General features: G+C 39.6%; 1 protein-coding gene across 1 annotated transcript in view; it reads right to left on the minus strand.

Annotated features, from left to right (window-relative positions):
* Window positions 1-12,780, minus strand: part of SYT14 (synaptotagmin 14) — a 78,563-nt gene extending 65,783 nt beyond the window's left edge. Inside the window, exons 1-2 of the mRNA XM_053938454.1 lie at window positions 12,697-12,780; window positions 756-803 (exon numbers count right to left, since the gene is read on the minus strand). Coding sequence (XP_053794429.1) covers window positions 756-803; window positions 12,697-12,709 — 61 coding nt within the window. The 5' untranslated portion in view covers window positions 12,710-12,780. The remainder of the gene's footprint in view (window positions 1-755; window positions 804-12,696) is intronic.
* Between the last annotated feature and the right edge of the window lie 3,989 nt (window positions 12,781-16,769).

Consider the following 16,769-nt stretch of genomic DNA (forward strand, 5'->3'; position numbering starts at 1 on the left):
CTTGAAGAAACCTTTTTTTTGTTTTGTTTTGGATTAGCTTTCAGATGAGAAGACAGAAATTCAACAGCAATCCTGCAGGAAGGAGCACAGGGCTGCCAAAAGGGACAGAAAACAGAGCTGTATCTAGCCTTTACATCAGCTGAGCTGTTCTGTTGAGCTCCAACTTCAGTCACTGTAGCTCAGCTTTAAGCTGTAACAGCCCTCCCTGGAGCACAGCTCTGCTCTGTGCTCTGTCAGTTGCTGGTCTCACTATTGCTGCAGCAGTTTGCAAAGACGTTTGAGTCATTAGGATCTCACCTGAAATCAGAGGCAGAGATTGCCAGTTCATTACATCAGTTTTTCAAAACATCCTCACAACTTTCTATTACTGAAATTCATATAATCCTACAAATTATATAATCATATAATCCTATAAATGAAAATCATATAATCCTGCAAATTATATAATCCTACAAATATCTGGATAAAGCAAAGATCAAAGTTTTCATGGTTACCCATCACAGCTAGACAACATTAACAAATTCCATGTAACTCAGTGAATTTTGCAAGAGCACATTTTCCCTCTTTTGAAAAATCAAATTTCATTTTATAATTCCATTATTTTTTCCTATTGACACTGTCAGCATCAAAAAATTCTGCAACACAAAGATGCAGCACTAAAATCCACAAAATGTCAGACCATAACACTGGGCAGCAGATTTCTCACCAGGAATGTTCACAAGCTAAGGAGTTCACTTTCACAAATCATTGCTTACCTTTTCTGATGCAGATCAGTTCATGTACACCACAAGTTCGTTCTCCACCTGTGTAGAAATACACCATTAGAAAACATAATAAATAAAATGTATTTCATTTCTTAATAAGGCTTATAAACAGTGAAAAGAAAGTTCCAAAAGTCTGTCAATTAATAAAAATGCAGAAGATTGACTTAACAGATTTTCAAATTATACATTAAATCATTTGGAAAAAATAATAAATGTACCTTTGGCTTAATATTGCTAAAGGTGGAACAGTTTGAAAAGCTGTACACTGAATTTATACAGATAAAATTACAAAAAGCAAGCACCTTAACTGAAGCCACACTAATGCTTGACAAGTATAAACATAATTTCCTGTTTGGTGAGAACTACCCTACAGAAGAATTGTGAAAATATCAGAAAAAGTTCCAATATAATAGAATGCCAAAATAACATTATGATTGCCTTCCACAGTAAAAACAAAAACAAAAACCAACACTATTAACAAATACTTGATTTGCCCAGAATTTCTCCTTTAGATATTTTTTAAATAAAAAAAAAAAAAAAAAAACAGCTGCACAGACCTTGAGATATTTATTTGAGAATAATAAAATCGTTGTTAGAAATACTATGCTTTACCTTTTAATAAAGACCATTTTAATTGGAATTACAACTTGTAAACAAAACACCAACACAATATCTAAACTAAAAATATTTTGGAGTGATATGCCCCATGATCAAACCTTAAAATTCCAAACTACATGAAGCTATGGCTTCTCTTAAGTACACCCTAACCCACTCAGCCTTTTTCCACTGACAACAAAAGAATGCACGGACACAAATACAGAACTGAGGGGAACTGCTTAGGTTTCAACACCCAGTTCTCTGCAATCTCATGAAAATATAAAACCTCACAAAACATCTATTTCATATCCATTAATCACTCCTTGGCTCCAGACACTTCAAAATGCACTAAAACAAGCTTTAGGTAACAAAATTCTCCCCATCTCAAAAATATGGAAATACATTATAAAGCACTTATTACTCTCCTCCATTCCATAATAAATTAATTATGACATACAATACAGCGTGGAATGATATCAATCAATACTTCAAACTCTTACTTGGTAACACTAGCAGATGGTATTGTAAAGCTTTAAGAAAATACCTGTATTTCTACTTAAATTTACACTTTAACGAAATAACTGTAGGAAATCCATCTATTGGAGTGAGAAAGGGTAAAAGGGATCAAATAAATGGAATAAAATTTAACTCTGCTAAAATAAAACTAATGTCTGTGAAAGTAAAAAGAATGCTCACTTTATGTCGACATACTCAGAAATATGAAATACAAGCTTCAAATATACTCTTGAATGGGAAATTAAGTATTAGTGAGTCTGAGGATCCCAGGAGTTTTGTAGAGTCATCACCCTTAAAAAATCCAGTTGTGATAGCAATATAATTCCCTCTTTTCAGTGCATTCTAGAAGCTAGGCAACATAATTTTCATTCAGAAAGGATTCTGAAGGAAAAACATAAGAAAAAATAAATTAAAAATATAATCCGCTTTTATAATAACAAGGCATTAAAGAATAAACAAACAGAACCCAAAACTAGACAGAGGGAGGAGATTACAATCTTCTTTAAAGTCATTGCAATCATCAACCCAGAAGAGTGACTGAAAGTCTTCTCCCTAGAATTTTTCCCCGGTTAGTTTTAAATTCAGCAGTGAAGAAAAAAATAAAAATTACGGCAAAAAATAAAAGGATTTTTCATTACACAGATGCCAGACAGTTAAAAATAAGGATTCACCTAAAACTCACTGAGGGAAGAGAGCAGCAAGAGATTTTAATTATATTCACTGCTCTCAGTGAAATCAACCAGTTTGAAATTGTATCACACAATACTAATTCTAGGATTCGGATATGGATTCTGCATTGCTACCTATTGTTTCTAAAGCAAGAGATCTTTACTCAAACATTCAGCTTCTAATATCAAATGGTGTTCCACCAAATAAAGCCTTTACATTAATCAACATGTCGCTTTTTATTGACCACAAGGTTACAAAATAAATTCATATCATTTAACGGGCCTACAGTCAGGATTTTATTCCTTTTCATTTTCCTAGAAAATGCTAGAATGTTATTTCTTTTTTTAATAGGTGATTCATTTATTACTTTTTTTTTCAAACTGCTTTTGGATGGAAATCAACCGTTAAATAAAAATACATCAAATGATATAAAAGTTAAAGGAAGTATCTTTTATATTTTAAATTAACGTATTAAAGACATGAAATTTTATCCTCAATTCTTCTTTTCCCCTGTGGTCCTCAAAACTGTGGAACTAATGCATAATTCACACCTTGCTTTTATTCATGGATTAACAAATAAACCCAAGTATTTCCATCTTTACAAGAATTCTCTCAGCTTCTAATAAACTAGTTACTGAAAGAAACCAAACTGAAAATATGGAAACATTTTGCATGACAGCAAGATGCCAACCATTAATTTAGCATTTCAGTCTGAAAATAGTGGATTTGTGTTGGTTAGCCCACAAATCCCAAAGGTTCAGTGGCATGACACACTTAAATTTTATTCTTTAAATATTATTTTTAGGTAATTTATCATAATATAGTGTTAGTTCACCATAATGTTATCGTTAATTAAAATTTACGCTTGATTTAGACACAAATTATTCTTAGTTCAATTCCATCTTGACTAGGAACATAATCTCCTATTTAAGTTTTTAAGGTTTTGAGTGAGTTTGCATATAAAACTACATAATACTCTGTCCAAAATGTAATCTGAGAAGAGAAACAAACCCACTTGGGTACCCAGAGCTTTTCATAATGTTAGATGATGGAAGTAAAATGAAAAATAATGAAAGATCAAATAATTTTAGAACTGCACATTCAACAAAATATTTTCATTTTCTTGAGCAAGAAGAACCACCTAGTGGTCCTAAAATACTTAATTATTCAAACTTAAGACAAAAAGAATAGCCAGATATTTTCCAGAGGCAGCTGAAACACCTAATGAAGTTTAATTTTCTCAATTAAAGACAAAGGTTTTGTAAACCAAGTCTCTATTTGCTAAGATGATTATGGCAGCAAGAAGATGAAAATATGCAGATAAAAGATACTGAATTTTGCATTAGCTGGAAATTTTATGTCTTTCTAAACTAGCACAATTCAAAATTCGAAATTCTACTATGCTCAGAGTTTAGCTGGAACTTCACCACTAGATGCTGATAATAATTGTCAAGAAAATTTAGGACAGGCATTACCATAGAGTGATGTAGGTTGGGAATGAATGACATCTCATTTTCTCAAAGATTTCAGACCAGGACCAGCATTAGAGAAAGTTCCTCTGAGCCTCAACCAGCCATGTTCTGCAATGACCACAATTCCACAGACCTCTGGGGCACCAGTGGTTCTCAGGGGGAAGGTGTCACCCCTGTCACTGCGAGCACTTCTCCCTTACAGCCAGCCAGGACTCCCCTTGATGTAGTTCACACCCGCTGCCCACATGCTTTCACTGGGCAGCTTAAGAACCCATGTCCATCTCTCAGACCCCCTTGCACAATGGAAGGTTGCAAGAGTGCCTGTCACATTTCCCCAGACTACACAAACGTATTTCCTAAGCCTCTCCTCACATGCCAGGTACTCTAAGTTTCCTCCCAGCTTAGTGGCACTCTGCTGAGGTCTCTCCAGTTTGTCAGCCTCTCAATGCTGGATTAACACAGCTGGATACAGGCCACAAACACGTGGCTGGTCCATGCTCAGCTCACTGCTCACTGGGATGCTCAGGGTCTTCTGTTCAGAGGTGCTCCCAGCCAGCCTGCCTGCAGCTGGTAGTGCAGGATTCGGACTTCACCTGTCCTTGTGGAAGTTTCTGTGGATCCTTCAGCCCACTCTGAGCTTGCTGAGTGCTTGCCAGCCCTGCCCTCCAGCTTATTAACTACTCCTTCCCTGGCATCCATAAACTCAGCCAGGGTACATTCCATCCCACCAAAAACATGGTGCACAATCCCAGCTCCAGCACCAAAACTGTGATGCAACTTAGGCTGCTGCATATAAAATTCATTATTCTTCAGAAAAAAATCCATGTTGGTAGCTGCAGCAGAACATTACACTGTATCACAAAAGCCTTTTGTCTGCAGGTGTAATTTTTCAGATGTACTTTTTACATGATAAATTACTTTCCTGCTGAGAATTGTTTTTTAATTAGCATTTTCATAAGTTTGGATCACATTCAACAAATGTTTACTTAACATTTTATTCAACAATAGACAACTATTTTTTCCCTTGGCAAACCCACGACATTCCATCACAGAATGACAACACTGAGCAGGTTGAGTAGCAGGAACAGGGTGCTACAGTGTAGAAACATAAAACAGTATACAAATGAAAAGCCCAACACAATGTTAATGTTACCAAGTCTAAGCATGTGGAAACGCCAGTGCTTCTGCTAGGAATGCAATGGACCCAGGAAAACCATTCTTATGTTAAGAGTTTCATACAACATGCTACAAATTTATTAAAAAGACAACTATAATGAAAGACTTCTGGGTTCCATATACCAACAAATCTACTTGAAAAACTACCTCATGCCATGAACTGAATGCTGGGCTTGGATGAACGGACAGCCAACTGTAATGGAAAATAAACAAAGCTGAAGACTTTTGCACAAGAGCAACCCTACAGCTCCCATCAGTGTTTTTCCTGAAAAGGTTACATACAATCATTAGCCCACCCTCACTCATGGTGTGAAATCACCTCTGCATCCTTAGCATCCTTTTTCACAAGTTTAGTCTACAAATAATACTGCATACATAAAAATATAAATGTTTGAAGTTCAATACTAAGAACTAGTCAAAAAGCAAACTAAAAAGCAAACCACATCTGAATTTATAAGGAGAGAGACAGCAAAGTAAAAAAAAAAAAAAAAATTGCTATTATATATACTTATTTATATGTTTACATCTTTTACATTTTGTGCAGTTTTGGTCTCCTCTTGCTCCCACAACCTCAAAGAATAAAATATAACCACAGTAGACACAGAGAAAGACCAAAAAAAGAGGCAATAAAATTAGCTAAAAAACAAATGGTTTCCATATGAGGAACAGCTTAATAGACTAAGACTCTTGGACCTGAAAAAATCCCACAACAGATGGTGGACATAAACAGGTGAATATAGAACAATTATTCACTGTCTAACCCACTAATAAGAGAAATAACTATCAGACTGTATTAGCAGCAGACATGTTCAAGGCCAGAAGAGTAAAACTCAGAAATCTATATTCTGATTTTATTATACAAACTCCTGCTGTAAAGACTATCTTTTTTTGCTGGCACTATTTAAAAAGATCCCTATCTAGTAATTCCTTAGCCTAAGGATAGGTTATCTACATGTCCTAAGAATATTTTGGGTTTTGTTATCCAACTATAAAAGTAATGGCAAACATCAAAACATTTTTTTCATGGGAAATACTTTCTTTTTAAATTATATTTGTAATCAACAGAACCAATGACACTGACCAATGAATTAACAATCAGTGACAACTGATCAAGAATAGCACAGCCATTTCTGTTTCTCAAAAACAAATTTTGCATCCAATCCTACCCACACTGAAATAAATGGAAGCATCTATATGGACTGAAAGCAGCTAAAAAGAGATTTTCCTAAGCTAAGTCATAAAGTAGAGAGGTTATTTGGGACAGTCTCCTCTCATCATGAAAATGGTATTATTATCTCTGCTTCCTTTCTATCCAAAATGACCACAAATTTCTCTTTCCCTACTCTTCTGACAACTGAAATATAATTAGCACTAAAAAAATATTAGTAAGTTCTTTATTTCACTTTGTTCTCAGTCAAGTATTTCTTCAGCTAAGTCTTACTGGTGGAAATGAAGAAATACAGTAAATAAAACTAGCAATAGAAATATCCAGTATAAATGGTTCAAATCTGACCTAAAACCTATATTTATTTTTTACTAAAAATAGAAAGAAAACCAGAAAACAACTTCACTGAAAATGATGAAAATATTAAACATACATTGACAAGCAATGTACAATGCTATTAAATGTTCAGGAAATAAAAAAGATGTCAGAAACAAAAGCTGAAAACAAAACAAAAAAAAAGATGAAAAATTAGTATGACTTCTAGCAAATTCCTACCATTTTTAATTAACACCACTAATCACTACTCTAGAGCAAAGTTTCACGGGAAAAAGTAAACTGAGAAACATTTCTTCTTTTAGAATGACTCTATGATCTATTAAGAAAAATATAATCATATAAATAGTTTCAAATATTTCAGATAATGCATTAAGTTTGTGATACAAAAGGAAATACTAAGAAGAGTTTGTATTGCAAAAGATTCCACTTGGTAGGAAAACTGCTTATTTTAGCCTACAGAACAAAAGTACCCATAAGATGTGTCAGTCATACTGAATTTACCCCTTTTCACATCAAAGATTATTCTTCTCTGCAGAATGGACCTACACTTAAACTCACATACACAAACTCAACACTCACTTGCTGTCTTAGAATTAACTTTCAAAATCCTCCCAAAATGTCCCCATCTTATTCTATAAGCAGATTTACACAGAAATAGGAAACATCCCCCATCTCTAAGAGTGAAGTGCACAAAAATTAGGAGGTTCAGTGATTAATTGCTGACTTGAAATCCACTCCAACCTTTACATGCAACACGGACCCTTGGCCTTATGCAGTTCAAAACCTGACAATATGCAGGAAAAAGTTTGAGAGTATCAGCTGTGAATCCCTTCCATCAGTCACTACGAAAGCTGGAAGAGATATAACTGAATTAGGCTGAAGAGAAAATAAGACCTAGTGGTTGAAACAGTTGAAAGTTCTCTGGAAGACAGCAAAACTCTTCCCTTTCTAAGAGGTTCCCTGTATTTGGATGGCAACATAGGCAAACATTTTTAATCAGGTAGTGACTCCGCATTTACTTTCCTGCATGCCCATCTTGAAAGCCAAGAATTCCAATTTGCAGAAGTGCTAGGCATTAAAAATTAAGATAATTCCAGAAAAATTTCACTCTGAACACATCAACTGTTCTTATATTAAGTATGATAGCTTCATCTCAGCCCACGAGGAACTTGTCAAAAAGAAGTCTGTAAAACATTAGAGATTAGGTGGGGTTTTTTAAAAACAGTTGCCCCCTTTGTTAACTAAATGATAAGAGACCTGCCAGCTTTCTTTATTTCAATAGATTCAATATACAGAGATGATAGTGTAAGACAATCCAACCAGGAAACTGGCGATTTTGCCTGTGGCACAAGGTTTCACTGTCATCAGCAAATAATGCAGGCAATCATCCTTATAATGACAATACCAGGCAACACTCACTGCAGAGTTTCCACCACAGTCACTGGATAAGCATAAGGCAGCATTAAACCAATTCTGTCTGGCTGATCCAATATGATAGCTTGACATGTGATCCACCACACAGTTGACAAAAACTGGGCCTAAGTATAAAATATGTATTCTTATATTTAGGCTTCAATAGATACTGATGATGCTGCTCAACCCCTGGCCTGGCCACACCAACTTGGATTCAGAAGCACTACTGTCATTTCAGGTCAGCACTAACTTGAGGATCTCCATGTCACCTTACACCCTTCTAGTGCACCCTGCAGTGACACCTGCACAGCCCAGGTAACCGGGAAGTCAAGATAAAACCGTTCCCCAGGCCAGATTCAACCTACAAGCTACACATGATACTCCTACTTAAGCTCTGTAAGCAGCTCATTGCTCTGTTGTTTCTTTTTCTAGATTCTGGAAATTGCAACTAGGCATAGTTTTCATGTGACCTATATGAAGCAGTGTTCTAAATACTCTCTTTTTGTATCCATAAACAAAAAGTAGGTTCATTCCATAACTTGTTTCCCAAGGAAATGAGGGTTATATAATTAAATAGTTCACTTCCTGCCTCATCCTTGTATTGTTTACAAATTCTCTGGCTAATTTAAGACAAAATAGTCAGAAACTTTTAAGAATCTAATGTAATGTTTCATAAAAATCAGCAGTCAAATACAACACAAACACAAGCCCCATGGAACACAAGGACAGCCCACCAGCTATTAAACCCCTACACAGCACAAACAGGTGCAGCTGCTTGCTCCAAACCAAGCAGCTGGAGGGTTAGGGAAAAAGAAGGAGACAATCTTCTCAGAAACCTCAGAGAGATCAGGACACTGCACAGACACTCAGGAACAAAATTATCAAAAAGGTACATACTTGGTAAAGACCTTGACCTCTACATCAGGAAGGAGAAGCGTTAAACTGATAGGAGCACAGAGGGAAAATAGGGGGAAGCCATGTTCATTAGTCTCATTACTCTATCAGTAACTTACTAGATGACAACACCAACACCAATTGTAATTCTTTCTCCTGTTCTAGATTCCTTTTATCTGTACAGCTCATTATTGTCTTTAATGCTACTTCTCATCTGTTAGCACTAAACTCCTCACAATGGAAACCATATGAAATAGTTTAAAATCAAAAAGATTTAGTCTGAGAAGATTCATCTACAGATGTTTTCCCCTCCTTGAGAAACATAAACTTATATAGCCTGCACTAGATTACAGCATGTTCAAGTGCGGCCCAAAATTCTGGTAAAAGTAGATTCATGAGGATATACAAGACACACAATTCTGCCTTAGGTTATAAAACATTCCACTTGTGACCTCTAACAGTTCTTTGCCTCCCCCACTCCATGCAATGCAATGTGGTTTCCATTGCTGGTTGCTCACCTAGACCTCAATTCAACAGACTTCTCTTAAGGCAGGCACCAAAGCTTTGCTATTGCTCAAAAGAGGAGAAGCAGCATAGAGCAACCAAGTTAATGCTACCATGAGGAACATTACCACAGCGGTGCTGAAGGATTCTCAGAAGTCACTCCTCAACTTTCTTCCCCACTCCAAGCAAACTGCCACAAGACCCCAGGTTTGGGCAGCAGTAGATGGGAAGATTTTAATCTCAGACTGCCCACCAGTCTGGTTTTACTACTGCTTTCAGTCTGGCCTTACTCTCTACCATGTTTAACAGCTCCCCTTTCTGATACTCTTCATCTTAATCCTGCCTTATGAAAAAGTGAAAGTATTAAGCAATAAATAACCCTGCATCATAAAACAGAGCTCCTAGTAAATACTAATTGTGTTTTGGGGGATAACTATACAGACAAGAAGAACTGCAAATACAATTCTTTAAACTCATCTGAGCCAGAATTTTTCCGATAGAATTGTTGTCTGTTGTTTACTCACAAATCTGAGATTGCCCGACCTGTGCAAACCCTAACTAGATGTCTTAATAAAGATATACAAATGGAACGTGTTTTAACATGACATGAAGTTTCTAAAGAAAAAGATGTAATAGCTCCTACAATCACTAGATTAGGGCTTAGAACTTAGTCACACGAAGAATACTTGTGTTTTAAAAGTCTGTCAGTGGGCACAACAAACCACTGACATTGACCAAAAGGGTTCCTGGCCATGGCACCCTGGCTCTCTCTAACACTTCATACAAAATGCCTTACTTTTACAAAAACTCTGGGGTTTAGTGTTAGAACCACTGGAAGCTGGTATGCTGAAAAAGTGACACTGGAAATGACACTTTAAAAGATTTTTAAGAGCAGACAAAAGCAGCTAACAAATTCTATATTAATTTGAGTTCTTTTAACTTTGTGCACTCTTCATATCTATGTCCTGCTTTGAAGGAGTTTTGAACTATTTTATATTTATTCTTCAAAGAGAAGTTTTCAATCTTGCTTATTTTCTTTGCCTCTACCAAAAACAAAGAAAAAAACTTAAATCTGGCCAAATGCAGTGTCCTTAAAACTGAGCAAAGTATTTTCTCTGTTTACTTAAATACATTTAGAAATTCACTTTGACAAAATGCAAATTCTGTATTTTGACAGTTTAGACTAGAAATCCCATGGTTTGATGCTGCCTTCAAGAGCTAATATTCAACCCAAACTCATATTTTTAAACTGCTGGCCAGAACACAGTACTGCTAAAAATTACAGTCAAGGTAAGGTACTGTTGCACTACAGGAGGGAGAGATCATCAAGGTAAGGAATAAAAATTGTAACACCTACCAACAACCCTACAGCAACCAGCCAGTCAGCTGAAAACAAAGAGGAGGAGGCATGCCTGCTACAGGCTACAGCAGAAAAATACATTGTATTTGCTGTCTTCAAGGAAGAGTACTAAATCAAAACCTAGCAGACCACTTTCATGACTAGAATGCTTTTTAATCCCACCTCACATTTAAATGTAAACTATGCACCCAATTTTCTCAAGAGCTTAAGTCCCATTTTGGATATTTCAAATAAGCATCTACAGGACAGTTGAGCTATTTCTGAAGTCTGGCCATAATAAGAAGTGTTGCATTCTTTTCAAAGGCTGGATTGCTTTATTCATCCATAGCTATTTGCTTTAACTTTAAAGAAATAATACCCTAAATCCTCTGAAAATATTACACATGAATTTCACATATTGTGAATATTTTCAGATCTAACAGAGCCTCACAGATTTCTGGGATAATACTGCCTAAAATGAAAACAGAGACAGATTTTAAAGGATTTTTTTTTCTGAGCTCAAGTTATGTAAAACATCCAGACCCAGCAGAATTTTTTTGCTATCTTCTTGATAATATTAAGAGGACTTTTCAGCAGAAAAGAACCCAGCCAACACAGAGCTGGCCAGCTCAGACTCCTGGTGTGCACAGCTTCCAAGACAGGGTGAACACGCAGCTTTTCTTGATCAGTGCAACTTCTCCTTACAGAGGCCTGAATCCAGGGAAACTGACAGCAGAGAAGCATCCCACATGCGAAACAAACCAGAACAGTTTGTTTCCCCCACATACCCACTGTTTTCCCAAATCCTTTAAGCTATAACAACAGATGCTTTCAGAAAGAAACACCTTGGCCGAGGAAGCTGTATACTTTAGGTCCTTGTTTGGCTAGAAATAAAGTTCTGTTTGGGTTTTTTTTGGTTTTTTTAAGGATTTTTAACGAGGTGTAAAATTACTCTCAGAGTCGAGAGCAGAGGTTTCAAAGCAATGCTCAGAAGCCCTGCCTTTGAAGATGAGCATCTCCAAACAAACCCAACAAGTGTCTAGTACATCTCGCTCCTTTGTTGCTGTTTCTGAGTGATGACTAGAAAGATCTGCGGACAGCAGCTCCTGTGCAGCCTGTTAGCGCCCAGCAACCGGCGGAGAGCAGGGAGCATCCCTCGCCTGGGGACTCAGTTTTCAGAGACTCCGGGGCCAGGAGAGTGACAACGAGTTTTAGAGCAGTTGGCAAAGTCCCTGCGGGGAGGGTGGACAGGGCTGCGCACCTCCGGCACCGACCTTCCCGGCTCGGGTGCGGGGGGCGCCGGCAGCCCGGGACCCGGCGGCGGGCAGGGGCGACAGAGCCCGGCCCGGGGGGCTGCGCCGCCCGCCCCCGCCTCCCCGCCGGAGCAAGGACAGCACGCAGGGATGGATGGCTCCGTCCTCCTCGGGTCCCCTCCGCGACGCCCACGGGCGCACGCCCGGCATCCCCAGGGCAGGCGGCGGCGGAGGAGGAGGAGAAGGAAGGATGCCGGCCACCGTGCCAGGGATTTATTTATCCCGCCCGGCTCCTGGGCATGGACACGGGAAGAGGCTACCACACTCACCTCTCCCCCATCATCAAAGAGCCCTTGACCCGTAGCCCCCGCAGCCGGGCCGAGGGGGACGGGGAGCAGAGGAGGCGGCCCCCCGCCGCCCTCCTCGGCTGGGGTCCCGCTCGGGTTCGGTGCGCCCCCACCTCCCGCCTCGGTGGGAGCCCTCCCTCCCCCCGGAGCCGCCCCTCTCCCCGTGCCCGGGGGAGGAGAGGGAGAGGAGGGGGCTGGGGGAGGGGAGCGGTTCGGGGCGAGAGAGAGGAGCCCGTTATTGGCCTACTTACCATCAATCGCCATGATCCCCGGCGGGGTGGGCCGTACCAAGCGGAGGGAGCGCACGCAGGAGAGGCGCTGCCGGGCGCCGCGGCTGCCAGGCGGGAGCGGCGGGAGGGGCGGGGCGGAGGTGAGCGGGGCGGGGCCGGGGCGCGTCACTCCCCCCGCCGCCGCCCGGCCCCGCCCGGCCCCGCCCGCCGCCGGCAGCCCTCAGCCCCTCACGGCGCCCGGGGCAAGGGCGGCCCGCCAAGGGAAGCTCCGCCGCTGTCCACGGTGCTGTTCCCTGGGTTTCCTTCTCAAAGCGAGTAGCTGAAATAAAACCCAAAGCTCGGAGGGCACTGAGTGTCAGCAAAGCCGCGCTTCACGCTTCTGCTTCGCAGAATCACAGAATACCCTGACTTCGAAGCGACCCAAAAGGGTCATCGAGTCCAAGTCCTGGCTCCGCAGAAGACACACCAAGTGTCACACCGCATGCCTGACAGCACTGTCCAAAAGCTTTCTGAGTTCTGCCAGGCTTGATACTGTCACCACTGACCTGGGGAACCTGAGCCAGTGTCCAATCATCCTCTGGGTGAAGGGCCTTGTCCTAAACTTCCCCGATACAGCTCCAGGCCATTCCCTTGCGTCCTGTCACTGGGCACCACAGAGCAGAGATCAGTGCCTGCCCCTCCTCTTCCCCTCAAGAGGAAGTTATAGCTGCAATGAGACCTCCCCTCAGTCTCCTCCAGGCTGAACAGACCAATTGACCTCAGCCACTTCTAACTCACAGTTTATGATAAAACCAGCTTGGTTCATTACGTTAACTAATCACATCCATAACTGCACAAAACTGCGTGTGGCAGCTCTAGTACTGCCTCTGTAGATCATATTTTCCAGAATTCTTTCTCCTTTCTTTTAAAATACAATGCTGAAACTGTCTTTTGGAGGTAAGTTTAAAGGGATTCTCCCCCTCTATTCCACTCTCATGAGAACACACCTAGAATACCACATCCAGCTCTGCGGCCACCAACATAAGACGGCTCTGGACCTGTTGGAGCAGGTCAAGAGGTGTTGGAGCCTCTGTTGCTACTCCTTCCTCTGTCCCGCCTGCCACAGGTTCTTCCTCTCCTTTCCATGTCCTTTCCTCAGCTCTCTTGCAGTTGTACCAGCCTCTCTTTCCCTGGAGTTCTGCAGCTGTTGTCCCAGCCAGGAAATTCTTCTTCTACACTCTCTTCCTCGCCTCCCGGAAGTGGCAAAAAGATCATCACAGTGAGCAAAGAGCACAGGGTTTTGCAAGGCCCTGCAGCATTTGCTACAAGGATCCAGAAGGACATCTGGGGCAAACCATGCATGCCTCCTGCAACTAAGAGAGAAGACAGCCAAGCAGATAGTTTATATTATGGATTTTATATTGTAATCTTGTACAGGATGTAGGATGTACATAAAATTCTGTTACTGTAACAGAAAGTCCTGGTAGCATTTGGAGCTATAAAGAAACACATTACTACATGCAAACAGGTTTTTCATACATAGGTAGACTGGCCAAACAGAGAAAAATTTTCACAAGATGGTAAGGAGGAATACCTTTTGTACCAGTATCATCTTTCTGCCAAATGTTTAGTCACCGTTCAAATCCTGGAAGCATTAATCCCCTTCAGCCTTACAGCCTTCAGAAATCTTTTGTCATATAGAAAAATCAATGTGTTTTCTCAAATTTGTTCTCCACCTCAGGAGGAAAAAAAAAAAAAAAAAAAAAAAAAAAACACTTTAAAGTGAGGCATTTAAAAGCACAGTCAGCCTGAGCAAAATGGCTGTCTTGAAAAACACAAGTCCCAAATGACAGACATATGTCCAGACCAGAACCAACTGTAAAAAAGATCTTCAAAGAGAAAATGTCAGCAAAGCTTAATGGCAAATATATTTCTCTGTACCAGCACTGACATTTACCTCAAATACCCTAATGATTTGCTGTTCTTCCTCTTCCTTCCATGCCTTTTCCTCAGCTCTCCTGCTCCTAGAAAGTGTTCTAGCCCCAAAGCTTTCCTTATAGTTTGTGTAGATGGCCATCTTTCTGATGATATTAGTGTATTGAATACAGGGATGATGATTCCTGTGGGATCAAGTACATAGAGTTATTATTCTTCTTTGCTCTGTTTTTTATTTCTCCCCCTGCTTTTGGCAGCATCCCCAGTATGAAGGAACTACCAGTCAGATGTCATCAAATCTTTCTAGGGCAGAGACATCCACCCATAAAGAATCCAGCATAGCATTTTTGAGATGTTTAAAAAGTCATCCAAAATTTTTGGAGAGCCTCACATGTCATGACGATTCCATGATTCATGTATGCAATTACCATAATGGGATGCAGAAGTTCATGTCATTGGACAAACTCTTTTTGAGGGTGAGATATGAACCTACGTTTGTGAATTAGTGACACTATGATTGTAACTCTTGGTCCAGGGGTTTGGTTTTCAAAACATTAAAGAAACACATAATTTCCACAAAAGTAATGAAAGCTCAGTTTGGCAAAACAGTTTCAGGACAAACATGATTCCACATCAGCAAAGAGATGGTGTGAAATATATGTGTAAGGAACCAAAAGACGACTTTTCAGAGCTATGCTGAATCAAATCTGTTCTATTTGTGCTTAAGTTTCACAAGTACATGTTTAAAATTTCTTGCTTTATTGAAACAGCAGATACTCCTGCCCACCACTATAACAGTCTCATTTTTTTCAATTTTACCAGGAGGGACAAACCTTGAACAAACATCCAAAATTCAACTATTTAAATTTTGTTCCTATGGTGTAATTGAGACTGTGTAAGCTGTAGCTTCATCCATTCCCTGCACAAAAGGAGCACAGCTGGTCAGTTTGGACGTGTCGGAAATTGTCTACTGAATCCAGTGGGCCATTCATTCTGCTAGAAGCATTTACATGTGATCCCACAAGTATGCCCTTTGCAGAAGAGCACAGCTGCACACAAACATGACTACGGCTCAACTTCAGACCTTAAGTAAAGTTAATAAATTGTTAATGTATGAACAATTTACAGGTTGTCAGGAGTTCCCTGTCAAATGGAAGAACCTATTGTGACAACAGATTTGCTGATGGCAATGCAGCTATCTGACAGATACAGGATAAATTTAATCCCATAAGCCCTAAACTTTTCTACAAACTATCCGCACAGGAGAAACTTCTCCCACTGCACTGATGAGAAGCCACTTTGGCAATTAAAACCAAAAGCTGCTGGAAACTTTGGCATGAGTGCCCTAGGAGGAGAAATATATTAAAGATCCATTTAAGGCCTGATCCTTGCCAGACCTTTTTGGATTTTCTGTTTCATCTTAGCCTTAATAATCTTAGTACTAAACCAAATATAATTTAAGAGTCTTTGCTTCATGAAAACTTAGAATATATGTAAACCATGGCATGTGTCAATGAAAAGACTAACTGAAGTGTTAGAAAACACAGACTATCAGTAACCACAAAGGTTGAAGCCCTAGATTAGTATATCTGCTAATTAAGATGTCAGATAGATAAGGTAGCTATAATTGTCATGATGCAAACAAAGTGAGTTCACAATTGAACAAACCGTGGAAGAAAACTTACATGTAAATTTTCCAGTGGAATGTTGCCATTTCATTCAGCTGTAGGTACTCTGCAGAAACACAGTGATTTCACTGAAATGCCATTAGGGAAGGGGGTGAAATATCCAAGGTCTTGCATTTCAGACAAAACCTTTTAATCTCAAGACTTTTTCCTTCATATTATATTTTAACATAATAATGACATTAAAATGAAACATCTTATCTATATAAAATCTTTCAGTTAGAAAACTCAGTCTTTTGTTGAAATTTCACTTAATGGGGCTTTCCAAAACTGTGCATACAGCTACACCTCCCTATGTATTTCTCTCTGGTTGTATTTCAATCTGAAAAGGAAACAGATTTTTAAAGAAGGGATCAAAACTCCCACAAAACTGAAATTCTCATGTTTTTACCAGGAGCCTTAAAAAAGTCCCAGCAAGAAGCACAATGATATGCTGCTCCAGGGTGTTCTCTCCTTGCAGATATTTATAGGAATGCAAAAAACCTGGTGCAGCAA

The sequence above is a fragment of the Vidua chalybeata genome, chromosome 3, assembly GCF_026979565.1.
Source record: "Vidua chalybeata isolate OUT-0048 chromosome 3, bVidCha1 merged haplotype, whole genome shotgun sequence".
NCBI lineage: Eukaryota > Metazoa > Chordata > Aves > Passeriformes > Viduidae > Vidua > Vidua chalybeata.